We start from the raw sequence: 13,857 nt of genomic DNA on the forward strand, positions 1-13,857 counted from the left end.
CAGGAAGTTAAATGCTTGTCCTAGCCCAGGGGGCAGGGGGTGGAGTAGGCATTACTCCACTTCTCTTTCTTCAGTCTTAAATAGTAGCCCCTTACATGCAGACAGTAACTTGTTTTTGTAACTCTCCATTTTATTAGACCTTTCTGAAATACTGGAAAGGGAAAAAATTGATATAGAGGTTTTATTTGGGCTAAGAGGCAAAATACATTTAAAATGAATGCTGATCTTTTTGGAAGGGAAGGTAATCCCTTCCAAAGGGGGTTATTGCCATTATATGACATTCCTGTCTGCAACAGCAAGGCAACAAACCATAAGACTGCAAAAGTCTACACAAACCCAGCTGCCTACTCTCTACCATGTATACATCATTCAGGTTTTCATAATGTTACTTTTTTTCCAATTCAGTGGGCATGGGAACGTTAAAGGCAACTGCAAGTACTACACAGAAGACAGAAGGAGACTCTACTGCTTTTCAGTTCTGATGCCTCAACAGATTGCCACTTCATTTGTTACAACAATAAATAACCACCCAGGGATCTCGAATTTTTCAGCAGCTTTATTGAACTTGAAATCTTGAACATCTGAATGTGTGCCTGAGATTTATGTAATTTAAAGGTTCTCTGTTTTTTAGAAGAAATGAGGGATGACTCAGTCAAAAAAATGCCATGATACTCCAGAAGAAAGCACAGGACTAGGCTCTTCTGTTGTGCTTTTTGTTGTTGTTTCTTTTTTTGGTTGGTGGGGTTTTTGTGGTTTTTGTTTGGTTTTGTGTTGTGGGGGTTTTTTCCCCCTCCCCCTCCTCTCCCCAGCAGGTAACACACTTACTGATCATAAACAACTTTTAACTACAGGTTTGTATGAGGCATATCTGCTCTTTCCTCTTCCTACTACTTCTCCATGAAATTAACTAAGGTTTGGTCTTGTTTGTTTTTTAATAGAGATAGGCTGCAAGTTTCCAGGCCAGGCAAGTTAACATTTTAAACAAAATAAAATTTAAAACATACAACCTTAGTTTGTCCTGGTTACCTCTTTAAAGAAACTGTGCTTTCCTTCAATATTCATAAACTGTAAAGAGACAGGAAGACAGAAGAGGTGAGAGAAAACCAATACCTGTACTTGGTCACCATTTTCTTCATATCCACTTTGATTGTGAGATGCTCCCTCCTACAGTTCACCTCTGACATTTTCACATCTGAAACAGTATGACTTGAGTCATGCTGACTATCGGAGGAATCTACTTTTTTCCTGAATTCCCCTTCTTCCCTTACTCTTTCCTTCGGTTTAAAAGACCTCAGATTAACATCCGTTTTGGAAGAGTTAACACAAGCATTGCAGCCTTTCTTTGAACTACATTTAAGAGGTACATCAACGTGTCCTTCTTCAGTCCGTCTCGTTCTTCCACCGCTGAAGTAATCTAACTCTTTGCTATTCCGGGCGCCCTTAGAAGAACCGTATTTCTGGTCTTCCTGCTTCACATACTTCTGAACTCTATCATCTGAAAAAGGCTTTTCCCCATCCAGATGCCTGCGCCGTTTATGACTATACTCGTAGGCTATCTTTGTGACAGAACCCTCCGAGTACTCCCTTTCAGCCGACCGGTGGGACTGGGCACCCAGATTTCTTTGCTCGTCCTTTTCTTGGTAGGGTGGAAAAGAATGTTCTTGCTTCCACTTGGAATTTCTTGCTACTTCACCACCGTCATACCTCTCCATTTCTCTAGCCCTTTTAGACGTGTGCCCATATTCTCTGTAATCGTGATCTTCAGGATACCTGTGTTGACATAAAGCAATTTACACTTGCACTAGAGAAGAAAGCGAGAACTTATATGTGCAGAATGTTGGACAGCAGAATGCGTGGCAAGTTAACCCATAATCCCTCAGGCCAAGGTATAGATGTGCAGGGGCTCTTAAGAGGGAAATATTATCCTTTCATACTCTAGCCATCAATACGATTTACTTAAAAGACAAATACTTCACTACTACCAGTCGCCCATAATTAAACTACAAAGTGGCCAACGTGTTTCAAGGTGGATATCTTCAACTATAATGAAAACAGACTTTCACTTGAGGCTTTACACCACAATACCCAGGTTTTAATTATTTTATTCCTATACCTCTTCTGTAAAGAGCTCCTTGCCGTAAATTCATCAGAAACTCTTCTGGGTGACTGACCATACTTCTCTTCATGTAACCTCTGGTGCCTCAAGTCATCTTCATGCCATTTTCTTTCCAGTTTACATGAAGGCCCTAAAGGTCTATGAAAAGGTTTCATGCCTTTTTCATTTCCAGTGACTTTGTAGTGCTCAAACGTGTATCTTTCTTCCATTTTGTGTTGGTAAAATGGATGATCGTGCTCTTTATATGGTATTTCCAAGTATTTTGGTGGTAACTGGCATCTCCTATTGCTTTCAGTTCTTTCAGATGAATGTGTTCTGTAGGGCTTATGACTGTAAGTATCTTCCATGGAAATTCTTTTCAGGTTTGGTGAAGGTGATCTACGTTCGTATATTCTCTGGTGGTTATTTCTATGAGGTGCAAACCTGGAATTGCTTTGTCCGTATTTTTCATCTTCTGTTCTCCAAGGCATAGGTTTCCTTGGGTCCTTACGAAAGCTTTTATATTCACAGTCATAATTAATGTGAGCATGCCTTTGCCTATGGTGCTCTGGACTCCTAAATGCTGGAGATAAGGACCTGAGGCAAAAACAAAACCCACTTTGAGTTGTTCCATAAAATTGAATCCGCCTCTTTGTGAGAGCATCTATTCCCTAAAGTAGTACAGTTTAGTACACAATTTTACACAGGTAAAAAAATTAAAAGCAAACCAAGATATTAGAAGTGTCATTTGCCTGGCTAGAGTACCAAGCTTATTTTCACTGTGTTGAAAGTTCCTGTAGTAAAAATACACACTCAAAATACTAGTAAGTCAATCATTTAAATGAAAAAATGCAAAGAGAGAAAAAACTAAAAATAATATCATACATATGAAGTTTCCACTACATTGGAAAAAACCTGTTATATACATTTTCACACTTCTCAAGTATTCCCTATCTTTTTCAGTGCCAAAAGAAAAAAGGGGAAGAAAAAAGCATATAAGAAAAAAAAAAAAAAAAACACACACACCCAACCTTCTCAGGTTTTCTTTGCATGCCAAAATAACCCCAAAAACTGATTGAAAACATTAGCAAATATCCTATTTAAAATGTCACACAGGTAGGCTTTTTACTGCAGGAAAGACCGAGTTTGTTCTTTTTGTATAATTGTGCATACATGTACATACATGTATACACATACATACATAGGCACTTCCACACTTATCACAGCTTTTGCTATTAAAGATACATTTTCTAAGATCCACTCAATTTTATCACTCAGCTTTCCATCTTCACCTACAATTACAAAAATTAAAGTAACCTGTTAAGAGCTTTTAGCCAAAATCTCCTTAAATAAATTTTTAAAAAAGCAGCACAAGCCACGAACAAGAACGAGAAAGTAATACTAGACAGAACAGTTCTGTTTGTGTTCAAGTATTCACTGTAGGGTCTCAATACACTCTTTAATAAAAACATTTAAAAATACAAGTTGAAAAAATTCAAGGAAGTCCCTTGCTTTGCACACCTATTGCAAATGTACAATTTGGCACAACTGCTCCATTTCTGCAAATGAGTTCAAACTGAGAACCACAGTTCTTCATAAAAATGTAATGGCCAACTTCCAACAGCATCCGTACTGCTGGTGCCCTGTGTTGTTCTGGTTAAGGCTTCCATTTTAACATGAGCTGGGACATTCCTCCCTGCCCTTCACTCAAAGGAAGTATTCACAACTACCAATCTAGTATGTAAGTAGATAGAATTCACCTTCTTAAAAAACAAAAATAAAAACTCACATAAATTTTTCTGTGTTATCCAAAAAACTTTCTTGGTCTTGACCATCACAACTTAGTCTGTTTAGAAAAGCAACCCAAAACCAGCAAAAAAGTAGTCTCACATTACACACTACTAGCTCTTGAAAGCTTCAAATTGTACTCCAGCCACCTAGTTTTAACGCCTCAAATTCGCAGTGCCAGTCCTAAAAATTAGACAGGTAACAGCCTGAAGTAACCGACAAGTTATTCTGGTGACATATCAATGACATACGCTGCTAGGCTAGTGTCCAAAAAGAGGGGCACTGACTCCCATGTTTTCAGTTCACTTGATGTTGCAAGCCATATCTTACTGTGCTAGAGATCAGTTTGCAGATCAGCTCCAAAGGCTCAGAAACAGAAAGCCTGAGGTGTTTGGACTAAGCAGTATTTTTTTAACAGTCAATCTTGCCCTTCCTGGAGACCAAGTGGCAAAACAGGAGCGAGCTACAGACATTCAGTGCATCAGGTGGTGTTTGAGTAAAAATAACTTTAACTAGTTTGGTGCTTGGATTTTGTGCTTAAGGTAGTTCCAAGTCCCAAAACACACGAGCTGAACATTCTTGGCAGATAGCAAAACCTTAACACCTCCAGCTTTAAAAAACAAAACAAGTTGGGGAAAAATACAGAAGCAGTTCAGCTAGGAAAACTAATTAAAATTTATATAATACACTTTACAAATTGCAATTCTAGATGCAATTTTATTTCTTTTATGCAAGTTTTAAGTCCCAATTATAAATCCTTATATAGAGCTACAGTTCAGAAGACAAGTTATAGACAAATATTTACCTTTGTTTCCATCGTGGTGATCTTGATCTAGATCTTGTCATCTTCTCTGACGTGTTTATATGAGTTTCTTGAAGCTGTAAAAATGATACGATTTACTAGTCTAGTAACAGAATCACATGACAAATTGCAACACACACAGTTGTTTTCAAGAAGTCCAGTATTAGATGCTTCAAGGTTGGGGTGAGGTATATTTTTAGGATGTTTTACTTTTACCTCTAATTCCCATTTTAAAGCAAGTAACTTCTTCCCTGATTGCTGATCTTAGAACACAGCTTGTTTTCTTTATAAATACTCAAATATTTGACCATTGCTCCCCTTTTCTCTCCAGTTTCTAATGTCGTCTATTCACTCTGGTTTTAAATGTTAAATTATCTCACAAGCAAGCTGCAGCAACTGAAAAAAATGCTGTATTTGTTAGTATGCATTAAATGCTATAGATGATAGAGAAGGAAGATATAGCCAGTTTTAAAATCAAGTTTACGAAGAAAAGTATTTTTGCATCAACTTATATTCTGAACCTCATATACATATCGAGCTTCAAATTTGTAATATACACTGATAATTTTACACAGTTACAGTCCTCCTCTAAGCTTTAACTGTTCCATCAAGTATTAACTGTTGTATCATCACACACTTCATCCAAATAAAACCATGTAAAAGAGATCACTTTTCATTTTTATACCTTAACTGCTCCTGAATCTTGGAAGTAACTCTGGGCATTCCTCCTCATAAAAGTTACGGAAGAATGAGAAAAATATCAGTAGAATCTACCCTCCTTGCTCTTCTTTGCAAAAAGATATTGGAAAAAGAAACTTGGAAAACAAGTGATAAAAGGATACACAAACTCATCAGTGACAACTGGTGAATAGGAATGGAATGATTACTATTTAGCAAACACAAGGACTAAACCAGAGTCAAATTATCACATCACTGGTTAAAAGCTGGAATTTGGACCACATGTCCATGCCTACAGCTCCTAATTTACCACAAGATGCTGTAAAGGCCAGAAATATAAATAGCTACAAACCCAGATCCATCAACAGCTCTGAAATTAATGAACAACCAGTCACTTGAAACTGGAAGAATATGCCCAGGTCAATGTCGCTCTTTATATGCTCTGGTATTTTCTGTAATTATTTTCTCACAGACACCCATGAAGACAGAAGACTAGTCTGGACTGGCCAAGCATGGCCTTTTTGACACTCCCAGTGTTCAAATTATTTCTTTAGCTGAATCTTTTTACCTGACCAACTAAAATTGAAAGGGGAAGGAAAAAACACACCACACACAGCAAGCTTTAAGGCACATAAGAAACCTGGAGCAGTATGTGTGTACCCGTACACCTGACCCATTGCCTCACCGCCCCCCCATCACACTAATGGGTCAAATAAAATATTACCCCTTGCTCTACCCAATTTTTTTGGTATGGTTAGCTCATGGCTAAACCAGCAGTATCTTAGAGGAGAATGCACAGCCTCTTTCTGATGCCTACCACCACAGGTGGACATGAGACAAGCCACCTTCTAATATTCCAGAGCAATTCAGGAAATATTCACTTCCTGCTCATTACGTTGCACCATAAGGCAACCAGACAATGATATGTAAGACACAGCAATAGGCTAGTTCTGGAGAAAACCTCTTGAATTCATTTTTTAAACCTCAGAAGTCTCCTGTTTACCATGAGAGTATTTGCTCTGCAATTAATCTTTCCATGTGACAAGGCATGAAGTAAGAAGCGTTGCAAGGGATAGTGAAGCCAAAAAAACCCAACTCCAAAGTACCCCAAAGACTACATGCAACGTTTGTTCCCTGAACTTTTAAATATGAGGTTAGCATTGCCTCTTAGATGCTAAAGGCATGTTTCTGAGGACTGCATAGCATGAATTAACTTCAGGCCTTTTGCTCAAAGACCATACTAGCCAGTTAAATAGGATGCTCCTATGCCAGTACTCATATTAAATATTATTTTTCAAATAAAAGTAACATCACAACCAAAATACTTTCCTATTTCTCACCAACAAAAACACAAACTAAACATTTCAGAAACGAAAAACCACACCCCCTGGCTAACACATTTCAAAAAGAGGTGTATGTCCTGCAAGCTTCAAAGATTCATTACTACCCTCTCTTCTTGTAAACTTTAAAAAGTGACAGTATTTTATATGCCATTCAAATCCTTTCTTTCTATCTTCCCTTCAATTCTGAACTTTATCCTTCATTTTCAAGTATGCAAACACTAAAAAGACAAAAGCACCATTAAACCCCACTCAGCCATCGCACAGAACTTGATCTGCCAGGATCTCTCATCGCAGACCGATCAAGCTGGAAACTGAACATACATAACCACAGATTCCTTGTTGTTTTGAGACTGGCTAAACAATCATACTAAAAGCATGAGAAGGACTGTGACAGTATGTCCTAGATCTTGCCTTAGGATAAAGAGGACTACTGTAATTCCCAGCGAAGACACTCCTTTTGTTTAGTGGAAAGAAAGCATTCATTTGTTTCCATGCACCTCCTAAGAAGTGGCCCATGCAATACGATTTCCTCACAGTGAGATTCGAGATGCAATACAGAGCATATGAAGGCAGCAGATACTCAATACCCATCAACACTTCCAGTGTAACACCAGAATCACAACTTAATCTACACAGATTTTGTAAGCATGTTGCTAAATTCAGGTTTAAATCATCTCACCTAGACCAACAACATGGTTTCATACCAAAAGAAGCTTGTTGCACGACAGCCGCAGCCTGTCCATAGCAGAATTACTTGAATCAAGCGAAGGCCCTACAATTCCCAAGTCAGTCATCGGGTGCTTTGAAAGGCCAGGTCATGTTGGAGCAGAGGTGCCAGGGACCTGTTATGCTCTGGGTTCTAAATTTCACCAGGTCCTCCGCTGTACTTTATGGAATGCTGGCACTATGAAAACATGAACTGACAATATTCCTTCCTAGTTAAAAAAAATAGGTTCACAGTGCTGCCTGTGTTTGTTGTGTTACAATAAGTGACTCAGAGGAGGAGTTATCATTAACTGTGCTTAGACAGTTCTTAAACATTAATGGAAGTCCCATCTTTTATTTTCCTTGACTTTGGAATTGAAACAAGACAAGTACCCTCTCAGGAGAGATGGCTTCAAGCCTGCTGCCAGCTCTCCTTTGATTCCACCCGTGAGAGATCAGTGCTCTGACAAGTACAAAATTCTTGTAGTATCTATCTACTCTGAACCTAAAAGGAATATCTTGAGAGAAGTAACTCAAAAATGACCAGACACTGTATGTGATGTGCCAGCCTGAACACACAGTCTTTCAGAAAGGCTATCAATTTTTAGCAACCTGCTCTCCTGAACAGAACAATCTTCAACCTCCTTTATTTTCTCCAGTATGAAATATAAGAAATCACACGTGACTGCAGTCATCTAGCTGAATAGAGGGAAACTGGAGCTCTTCCTAATGTAAACAGCCCCATACCAGTAAGACCTTGCAGATAAAGTACAGAAGTAATTAACTCTCCCATAAACAGACCATAAATACGTGGACTGCTTTACATGCCTTTTGGGCACCTTCCAGCATCTACAACTGTTGCGAGGGATCTATGGACTTCACACCACGATCAATATGATCAACATGAGCCAATTTATTGCTGGTTACACTGATGTATTTATCCATTCTTTACTCAATTACGTACTACATCTATGTTACAACTTGAACAATGGCTATCTATTACACAAAGAAAGAAGGACATTGAACAGTTACTATCTATCACACAAAAGCACAATCTTATCCCTTTGGCAGGAGCAAGCGGTAACAGTCTTATCCATTTGGCAGGAGCAAATGGTTCAGGATGCGACTTGCAGTTACATCAAGCTGGGCACATCCCTCATCTGCATCTATCTCCTCTTACTGCTTCTACGTGCTTGATCTATAGTACACTTTTACTTTATTTGAAATACTGGGTTGTTCACATTTATATGTCCATAATCCTGTAAAAACTCATCAACATACAACAAAGAAGATGGAAGAAACCCTATGCAGAAAACACAAAGGGAAGACCAATAGTAGTACTGCTTACTATCAAGGAGATGCTCTTCAATTGCCATTTCACCTGTAGTGAAGGGAGATGTCATTCCTCACCTCTTTGTAAGGGACTGCCCAACTGCCATTGCCACAGTCTCCCAAATCTTTTAGAGGAGGAAGAACTAAGTGAGTCTTTTGTAGGTTGGGCCACAGAGCAGACAAGAAGACGGATACTAACCCTCACTGCAAAAGCTACCCAGCTCACTATTCTCTCACTCTGCCCAAAAAGATAAGGAGCAGCTGCAAGCTTTCCATCTGACTGTCTTCTTTGAGAGGGATCAATCACAGGTTCCAAGCAACATGCCAGAGCATGTATTGCTGCAGAGTCTGTCAAGAAAGAAAAACCAGGAATTGAGAGTCTCAACACCAAGGTAGCCAAGTATTTGACAGAAATACAATCAAATTAAAAGCTCAGCTGCAATCCAGACTTAAGAAAAAAAATCTTGAAGCCTACAATATAGAAAGCCATTTATCCCACCCTGAAATGAGAAGTATCGTACTGGCAACTTTTCTAGTAGGCAAGTTATTAAAGCTGATTCAAAGGTTGTTCCACACAGCTCCCACCACAGTGACTGTCCAAGCAGGACACAAGTCTGGTATGTTCTTGCCAATTCGGCTTCCAGGCAAATCTTATCACCTCCAACAGCAAGCATCCAAGGAAGGGCATAAGAACAGAGAAACATCCCCCAGCAAACCAGTCTGACCATTTCTGAACTGCAACAGGATATCTGCACATCTCCTTTAGCCACGCTTTCCCAGACTGGCTTGGGTGCCATTACCACAGGCAGAGGCTCCCAGTGCTGCGCTAGGCCACACGCACACTCATTTCTTCCTGATTTTTCTACTAAACACCTTCAGCCTCAAAATCACAGCTCCCAGTTGGCACCTCCAACCCTTTGGAGGCTGAAGCATGCCATGAAGAAGCATGCAGCCCAACCCTGCCCCATGCCCCAGCACCAGAGAGGTGCCTGGAGCCAAGTTACAGCTCTACCAGTGCATGGAGGTAACTCCCAACCCAAGGCACACTGCCCCAGGGCAGGATATCTGTGACAGGTTTGAGAACTATGAGCTAGAACAGTTGTTTGACTTAAGGACACACCCCACTCCCCCCTACCCGAGGCAAATGAAACTCAGCTGAGGGATTTCTAAACAGTTCCCTCTTTCAGATGCCACAGCAGGTAACTGACCAATGCAAATGACCAAGATCCAAAGTTTTCATCCTCAGTTTCCTCATCACTCTCCAATAGTCCATGAGTGCTCCTTTTGATTGCAGACCCTTTCTCCCAGGCTTTTGTCGCACCTCGGGGCACCCGTCACATTTCCAAGGTCATTCTTTGAATTTCCTGAGTATTTTCTAGCAGGTCTGGCAGCACCCCCAGACCACTGCAGCTCCAGTTGCTCTGGCAACACAGCCTGGAGATGACACCACCAGAGAGATGACAGGGCTATTTCCCCCCCGCCCTTTCCTTTCTCTTTTTTTTTTTTTAAATCACATTTTACCAAATCTCCTGATCTGGTCCATGGCATCTCCCACAAGCTCACACTCCTGCTGAATACCTCACAACCTGAGCAAAGTGAGCTCTGCCACTCCAGTTTGCATGCTGAGACATAGGGTCCTCCCTGGCACCAGGAGCACCCCTCTGGCTTCCTGAAACCACAGCCACTGCAGCTTTAGATAACTTCTTGTCGTCCTCCTCCTCAGCTCTAACCTTTTTCTTTGGCACAAGATATGAAAGGCAGGCTTTACACAGGTTCTATCCCAATACTGAGGATCATTAACAGACAACCAGGCCTCATGCTAGCAAGGTAACCATCCCACACAGCATCACTCCCCTCTGCTTGCTGTACAGAATATCTTTATAGATATATAAATAAATAAAAATGATTGTTCCCCCTTACACTCCCAGTAGGATGAAGACCTATTACAGAAAGTACAGCCCCAGCAGAAGCATACAATAGTTCTTAATGGATCACCAAACAAATTTTAAGCAGTTCCTTGGGATACATAAAAAGCATTCCCCTTTCCCTGCATATTCAAGCAAAAGAACAAAAATAACTGAGTAGATCTACTGAGCATGTAACTTAAGCTCAGTGTGCTCTCATTTAAAACTGACCTCTTTAATGACACTAATTAGCACGCAATGCCTCACCTTTGCAGAAAAACAGATCACAGTGCCAACTTGGAAAGACTGAGCAGGATAAATCTGTATTACATGATAATTTAGGTCTTTCACTCTCAAACACCTTTTCCATGGCTTTTGGTTTTTTGGGTTTTGTTTGGGTTTTTTTTTTACATTAAGAAGTCACAACCTATAAGCATACTATCAAGCCATTTCTGTAACACATTGAATTACAGGCCTTTAACTCGTCTGTTACAGAGCCTTAAATGTCACAGCACCATCCCCTGCCTTCCTGTTAAATCCACTCCTGTCACAGTCCTAAAGACAACCCGCAACAACGTCCTTGCCCACTGAAAGCTCTTCAATGTGTACAAACCATAAAGAAGGCCTTTGCTTTTTCACCTTAAGTCACAAAAACACCACAAAAAAAAAAAAAAGAAAAAAAAAGATAAAATAACCCCTTTATTTATTCAGAATGGACAATGCCACACAGCAGCACTGCCAGGAGGCTGGTAAGTCCTGGCTGCCTTACCCGGCCACACCAGAGAAATAAGCCCTTGCTGGAAGACTCCCAGAACATTTCCTCCCTTCCCTACAGACAGCAAGCACCTGCTGCCACCTGAGAGGAAAAGCAAACCTAACTGTGTGCAACCACATCCATCAGGAGCTCACTGTGACACCAACCCAGCCTACGTTACCTCCTGACAGGTGAACACCCACAAGGCAAGACTCTGCCAAAATAAAGCCCATCTCATCACAGCGCAGGCAGATGGAGAGTTGGGTTTGATCACTCTTACAAAAGCGGTGGCAGAAATACCAGTCATTTTGCTGAAGGCAATGTGAAGGAGTGCATGGACAGTCAGTAAGACAGACAGCTGTTTATCAGGGTAACAGGGTGTGCCTCTAAAGGAAGTTAATTAATTTCAGCTCACCTCATCAACACCAATATTTAAAAAAAAAAAAAAAAGCCAGAAAAATTCTCATAGCTTCTGATCAGTCCATCAGAGTGGAAGGATGAAAACAAGGGGAAAGCCTTAGTCACCTATGTTCTCTGCCCCTCTCTGCCCAACCCTCTGTCTCACAGCCTGTCACAATGTGGTTTCCATCAGCAGAGATTCTTCCATGCCTTTTGCATATTTCTTCCCCTCCCTGGCATCTTTTTCCACACTCTTCCCGCAGCTGCCCACACCCAGCAAAACTTTCACTAAAGATTCACCTTTCCTCGAAACTCACAAACACACAACGTAAGCAGGTAATTAAAATCTCCCAGTAATTTGAGTACCCTCTGTTTTAAACCTTTGTAATTCAGGGGCCTAAACTATATTTACAACCAACTTAGGGTATTTAAGAATTGCAATAAAAATTAGGTGTTGCTGTTTTGAATGGAGCAGAGCCAAGTGAAGAGACTGCTATCACTGATTCCTCCTGAGAAACTACTGCCCCCTCAGATGCATATGAATAATTGCGCATAATCAACTAAATCGACTAAAGAATTATCAAAAACCACAGGATTTAGTCGAATCAGCACCAATTCATCTTGCTTTGGTTTGACTCAAACCTGAAAAAAATATTACGCTAAACCAAAGACATGCTAAAACTAAGATGTGACCACTATACTAAACGTGTACTGATTGAAGTTATTCTAAAAAACACTAACTGGTACACATCTGCATGTGACAACAGATAAATTACTAGGAATAGGGACTGCTGGTGCTTATGCTTTGCTCACCTCTGAGGAAAACGCTGTCCTTACAGTAACAGCGAGCAGCAACCTCAGCTCTGCTGCTCGCCCGGGGGTTCACAGCAACGTGGGTTTTCTGGAACCATCAAGACACAGGGACACGGCACCGGCAGCCCCGCAAGCATCTCATCGCCCTTGCCCCGTGCTTTGTTCCTGGCCCCCCCAAACCTCGCTGAATGCCCGAGCTACACGCATGGTACCACAGAACACACACGCACGGACGTGTGCATGCACAGACACACGCGGGCACACACGGGGGCAGAGGCGGGCCACAGACACCGCTGCTCCAGGCCACCCAGGCAGCCACAGACCCCAGACGGCTTCAGCAGAATCCCCGCTGACCTCCCGTCCCCGCAGCAACCGGAGCCACCGGCCAACACCTCTCCGGTCAGCGTGGGGAAGGAAAGCGGCAACTCCCACTCGCCTCCGCCACCTCCCCGCGGCCGGGCAGGCCCTCCGGAGGGCGCAGCGCGGGGCGGGCGAGCTCCGTGCATCCCGGCCGGCCGGAGCCCCCGAGGCCCGGCCCGCTCCTTCCCGGCCTGCAAGGCGGGGGACAGGCCAGGCCCAGGAGGCGCCCACAGGGACAATGACCGCCGCCCCCGGGCCCCGAACGCCCGGCTCCCGCTCCACCTCACGCTGCCCGCGGCACAGGCCCGGCCCCCGCCCCACCGTCCCCGGGCCTGCCCAAACCCCACCGCGGCGCCGCTCGGGCCCGCCGTCAGTCCCCGCACTCACCACCAGTGGGACCGCTTCCGGAGCCGCCGCCGCCTCCCGCCGCTCCTCCGGCCGCCACCGCCGCCGCTCCGCCCCGAGCAGGTGCCCGGCGAGGAGGCGGGGCGGGTCCCGGCGGGCCGCGCCGGCGGCAGCCGCTGCCCACGGGCACGGCGGAGAGAAAAGGCGGGCGCGGGGCGGGCGCCCCGGAAGAGGAGGGGCGCGTGGGCGGTGCCGGGCGGGGCGGGGTCTCCGTCCCGTTCCCCTCCCGGCCGCTCCCGGGTGTCCCGTCGTGGTGCCGCCTTCCCCGCAGCCGCCGTGGCCGGCCGGGCTGGGCGCTGTGGGGGCAGGCGCGGGGCGGCTCCGTGCCGGCCGCTCTTTCCCGGCGGCGGCAGCGCAGAGAAGCCGGGGAGCCCTGGCCCTTGCTGGGGGTTATTCAGTGCTCGGAGGAGCCGCTCAGCTGCAAAGCCGGGTGCAAAGACCTTACTGCGGCCTTTCTGTACTTAAAAGGAGCTTATAAG

General features: G+C 43.3%; 1 protein-coding gene across 1 annotated transcript in view; it reads right to left on the minus strand.

Moving 5' to 3' along the window:
* BCLAF3 (BCLAF1 and THRAP3 family member 3) overlaps positions 1–13,497 on the minus strand; it is a 35,485-nt gene extending 21,988 nt beyond the window's left edge. Inside the window, exons 1-4 of the mRNA XM_065637727.1 lie at positions 13,361–13,497; positions 4,689–4,762; positions 2,114–2,692; positions 1,111–1,770 (exon numbers count right to left, since the gene is read on the minus strand). Of these exons, the coding sequence (XP_065493799.1) occupies positions 1,111–1,770; positions 2,114–2,692; positions 4,689–4,729 (1,280 nt within the window). The 5' untranslated portion in view covers positions 4,730–4,762; positions 13,361–13,497. The remainder of the gene's footprint in view (positions 1–1,110; positions 1,771–2,113; positions 2,693–4,688; positions 4,763–13,360) is intronic.
* Positions 13,498–13,857: the final 360 nt, after the last annotated feature.

Source organism: Caloenas nicobarica, chromosome 1 (assembly GCF_036013445.1).
Source record: "Caloenas nicobarica isolate bCalNic1 chromosome 1, bCalNic1.hap1, whole genome shotgun sequence".
Classification (NCBI taxonomy): domain Eukaryota; kingdom Metazoa; phylum Chordata; class Aves; order Columbiformes; family Columbidae; genus Caloenas; species Caloenas nicobarica.